The sequence below is a fragment of the Tribolium madens genome, unplaced genomic scaffold (assembly GCF_015345945.1).
Source record: "Tribolium madens isolate multiple individuals breed KSU strain unplaced genomic scaffold, Tmad_KSU_1.1 Scaffold_71;HRSCAF=194;Tcas5.2_LG6, whole genome shotgun sequence".
In the NCBI taxonomy this organism is placed as follows: Eukaryota; Metazoa; Arthropoda; class Insecta; order Coleoptera; family Tenebrionidae; genus Tribolium; species Tribolium madens.
The window spans coordinates 1,761,450-1,766,112 of record NW_025401041.1 but is presented as its reverse complement, the minus strand read 5'-3'; the positions used below and the strand labels follow the sequence as shown (position 1 = coordinate 1,766,112).

At 34.4% G+C, this 4,663-nt stretch overlaps 1 protein-coding gene across 1 annotated transcript; it reads right to left on the bottom strand.

The window, feature by feature from the left end:
* Nucleotides 1-1,368: 1,368 nt before the first annotated feature.
* Nucleotides 1,369-2,794, bottom strand: LOC123008694 (extracellular serine/threonine protein kinase four-jointed). Its single transcript, XM_044404656.1, has one exon. The coding sequence runs from the start codon at nucleotides 2,727-2,729 to the stop codon at nucleotides 1,539-1,541; it is 1,191 nt and encodes a 396-aa protein (XP_044260591.1). The 5' UTR covers nucleotides 2,730-2,794; the 3' UTR covers nucleotides 1,369-1,538.
* Between the last annotated feature and the right edge of the window lie 1,869 nt (nucleotides 2,795-4,663).

Genomic DNA, 4,663 nt, shown 5'->3' with positions numbered 1-4,663 from the left:
ACATTTAGTAGTAAAAGTGGCCACTTTGGTTTGCGGATAAAAAAATGTGAATTTTTAAATTATTTACCTATAAAGTCATAGTTCCACTTTTTCAAATACAGACTTACATTTTTTAAGAGCGACGATAAGTTTATGTTGTTTTTGGGACATTCTGTATACCGTATTTTGACCAAATTGTTCATTTTAGTTGTCTTGACTATTTTAGTTCGAGATTTTAACGTAAGGTCAATACATTAAAAAAAAAGTTTAATAATCCTATATAAAGGGTGTCAGAATCAGGTCAAAATGTCAGAAGATCTAGAAAGAAGCTCATCAGTTTTTAAATTTAACCTCTTTTATTTTTAAAACTTTTGTTACATATTGGAGTTTTCAAATAAAATTTTAAAATTTTGAAAAAATTGTTTTCTTTTTAATTATTTCTGGGACTGCCTGTAATAACATGTTTCAAATAAGCAAAAACACCATTTAATCAAAAAAATGTATCCTCCACAAATCTAAAAGGCTGTGAAAAAAAAAACAGGGAATAAAACAGGTAAAATTCTTGTTTTCTAAGATTTTTTCTAGACTAAATTTTTTACATTGTTTCTTTTACTTTTGAAAGGTAAAGATTGTTCAAAAGAAACAACGTCAAATTAAAAATGTATAAGTTAGTATGAAATAAAATGAAGCTAGTTGCAAATGCATTCCCAATTTCATCAAACAAAGAAAAAAAAGACAAAGAAATAGAAAAAAAACACAGAAATTGTGTTTTTTATGTAAAGACGAAAAAATTCACTTTTTCTGTTTATTTTCGGTAATTTTATTGTTTAAAAATGTCCAGTCTATAATCAGAAAATGTGCATTTTTCAAACACATTAAAGAGACTTCAACGATATATCACGATGCAAAATTGAGAGACTTCGACGAAGAATCAGAACACAAAAATAAATTTTGCAGAAAAACTTTGCATGATTACTTACCTACATAATAAATACCCACCTAGAAAAATAAGTATTTTATAATTATGCCAAAAAATATCAAAAAAATAAAGTACTTACTTCGTAACAATTTTCAAATATGAAAAATATAAATAAAATTATGTAGATTTTGCTCTGTTGTTTTTATAAAGAATTTTTGTTTTCAGTAAAAATGAAATAAATGTAAACTTATAAAATTTACGAGATACTCGAATTATAAAAATAATAAGCAAAACATGAATGTTGATACTTAATAAGAAGGCAGTTAACAGATTTTTTCAACGATTGAACGGGAGATAAGCGTCAAAATTGCGGAAATTTAATCAAGAGGTCAACAACCAACCTGCGACTAATTTTCTTGAAATATTTCCCAATTTCAATGAAAGATCAAATCACAAATAAAAGCAACACAAAGTGTAAAGTTTGTTTTATTAGTTCCGTCGCATTATTTACAAAAATTTACAATACGTAGGTACATATTTACATTTTGATCACACTGTACACCACCGACTACTAGATTCATCTATCACATTTCGGCACAAATAAATAAGAAAAAATAAAATAAAATAAATAACCGTTTCGCTACGTCTCATCGGCGAACATCGCTTCACATTTGACAATCTGTCCGTAAACTTTGTCAATTCGTTCGTTGAGAATTTTGACACTTTTGTCAGGCAACATCGGGAGCAAGTCTTTGACAATGTCACTATTCCGCTCGAACATGTCCCTCAGGAGTCTCCCCACGTCCCCTTTCTGTTTCAGTCTTTTAATCACGTCGGCTGTGCTCTTCCGAAACACGCACAAATTCTCCAATAATAAATTATGATAAACTTCGTATTTTTTCAAAAGTCTGTAACCGTGCAAAAGGCCACTTTCGTTGTCCAAAAACACTAACAGGTCCGTATCGGCCTTTTTGGCCAGATTGTGCGCCGGAGCGTCCATAATGTTCACATTCCACTGGTAATTGTACAAATTGTTAACAATCCGGTCCAAGTTGGCTGTGAGATAATCGAAGATGATTAAATCGGACCATTGAGCCAACTCGACGAAACTCTTCATTTGCTCCTCTTGGGGTAGATTGGAGGACATGTTGAGCACATCGTACTTGTTCAAATGGCGTTCGTTGGGTTTGAACACCTGGGGGATCGTCGCCGAGAGGAGATTATCGATGTATTGTGTCACCACAACTGGCTTATTCGCACTCCATTGTGCCGCAGCAATGTCATTGGAGAGCCCCCTCCAGAGGGGTTGCTTCAAATCGACGATGGTGACACAACTGGGGGCCAAATTCGGGAGTTGGAGGACTTGTGCGAGATAGAAACTGAAGAGTTCGCCTTGGATTTGGTCGGTGTTTTGGCGGTAGCGCACACAGCCTTTGGTGCCGTCCCCGAAGACCAGGAGGCGGTTTTGCATGCGGCCGCAACCACGTTCCAGCTTCACTCCTACACCAGCCTCGAGGACGTCCTCCCAGTGGCGCTGCTGGTGGCGGTAGCCGGCCGGAAGCGCGGCTTCCACGCGCCGCCCCCAGTAGACACCCCCCGTGACCACTTCCCCCACGTTATCAACAAACGAGACAAAGTTGTTGCTGTTGTTGAGGAAGACGCTCCTGATGGCCGCTTCGGAGACCGTTTCTCGGGGTTTGAGACACCACAACGCGAAGGAAACGCCAATTGTTAAGCCACACACGAAGGCCACGACCACGATGACCGCCAGAAGGTTCTTGCACGAACGTTTGGCGCCGAGGCGGCCCTCCAGGTCACTGTAAGCCGGCATTGTCAGATCATTTTTTCACTCGCGTCTCACCTCTTCGGCTCTCTTTTATACACTGAGCGCTGAGGCTCGGACATCGACAATAACCAAGAGTGGGAAGAATAACTGACATATTTCCGAGGAGTGAGACGGCGGAGGGGCAGGCGGGGCCGAAGGGGGGTATTGTGTGCGTATATGGCGTTTTCGGTATTGTTACGGGGGATTTTTGGGACTGAACGATTTGATGAGGGAAGATCGGGTTTCATGTGGGATCTATTGAGTGAATGCATTGGAATTTGAGGAAATATCCAAATATTAGGTTTCTACAATTTTCGACGTTTATGTGTAATTAATTACAGGTGGAGCTAATTAAGATGATGCTAATAATAACTGTAAAATTGAATTTTTACTATCTGATGTATCTGTTTGCCTAATAAGGTTCAAGCATTTCATACGGTCAACTTTTAAAAATATTTTATCCAAACAGAAATACAGTGGAACCTCGTTAAGTCAAAGTATACCAATAGTTATATACTTTTTGCAAATTGTTTTATTTCAAAATTACAAAAGTTAACAGGTGCGCCAGAACTTGCACCCTAGAGAAAAATGCCATCCATGTAAGGTAAGATACTACAGTGCGATCAAAAAGTTTATCTATCAAGCAAGCCTAGAAATTGAAAACGTGTCTGCGGAAGATATAATGTATATGGTAAATAAGAAATGTCAAAATATTTTTTTTGTAAACTGTAACAATAAATCGTGGTGAACGGTTTGTATGAATAAACTCCAACTATACATCTCATTTTAGGGTGTTTTAAGACGTTTCATACAGTAATTCAATTTGTTTAGATAAATATTTTAATTTTTATAAAATAATTTTTTGACATCTAGCTGACTTACAAACTTCCAAGCAACATACGTCCTCAACTATAGAAAGACTCTTTATAGAAAGACTTTCTGATCGCACTGTAGAAACATAGAAAAAATGTTAAAAAAATTCTATCTATAAAAATTTCGAACTTATGGGAGTTTAACTTTTGCACTTTGACTCTATTTATTTTTGTTGGTAAAATCATTTTCCAAGTTTTTTTGTTACAGGCTATTAGAATGGGAAAAAATCTGTGTCCTAAATTCTAACTATGTTTAATGTTATTTGTGGCTTTTATATTGGCAAATTTTTGTACCGTTACTCAGTAATTATAAAAAAAACATATACAATATCATCAGTATCATTGAATAGACATAAAAAAAGTTAAATGTTAAACAATATATGTCAAAATTTTTGGAACATTTTTTTCATGTTGCTAGTATCTTATCTTACTTGAAATTTTTCTCTGAGGCACGAGTTCTAACACACCCTGTATAGGCTGACTTTTGACAAACACCTCAAGACATTACTGGGTTATTTTTGAAAGATATGACAATACTTTTTAGATTAAATAATTTTATAGTCATTTATTGTAAATAACATCAATTTCGTTTTTTTAATGAAACAAGTTGTATACATATTTTATTATTTTGAGATTCCTAGAACTGTTTTTCAACAAGCTCACTATTTATTATTTATTACTAAGTACAAAACTGTTTAAAAAAACAGAATTATTGTTTTTTTTAAATAAAACGAAAGCACTGGAGAAAACTTAATTTCAAATTATAAAATATTTTTTTCTTTTTTTGATCGCAGTAATAATTATTTATTCGATGAGTTTGAGTGTAAATCGGACGCTTTATTCCACGAATGAATTTTTATTTTTATCATCCACGAGGTGGAATAAATGAACCGATTTACACGAAGACAAGTTGAATACAATATTTTATTCTTCTTATTGAGAAATGCCAAACAGTTGTCAAAACTTCCTTACACAGAAGAAAAACGGCAAATTTTGACAGTGTCGAAGAATAAAAATAATTAAATTATTTTGCATACAAATTGAGAAATTCGAGAAATTGAGGTAGAA

Coding starts and splice junctions, on each gene's coding strand:
- LOC123008694 (XM_044404656.1), bottom strand. CDS start 2,729: ATGCCGGCTTACAGTGACCTGGAGGGCCGCCTCGGCGCCAAACGTTCG.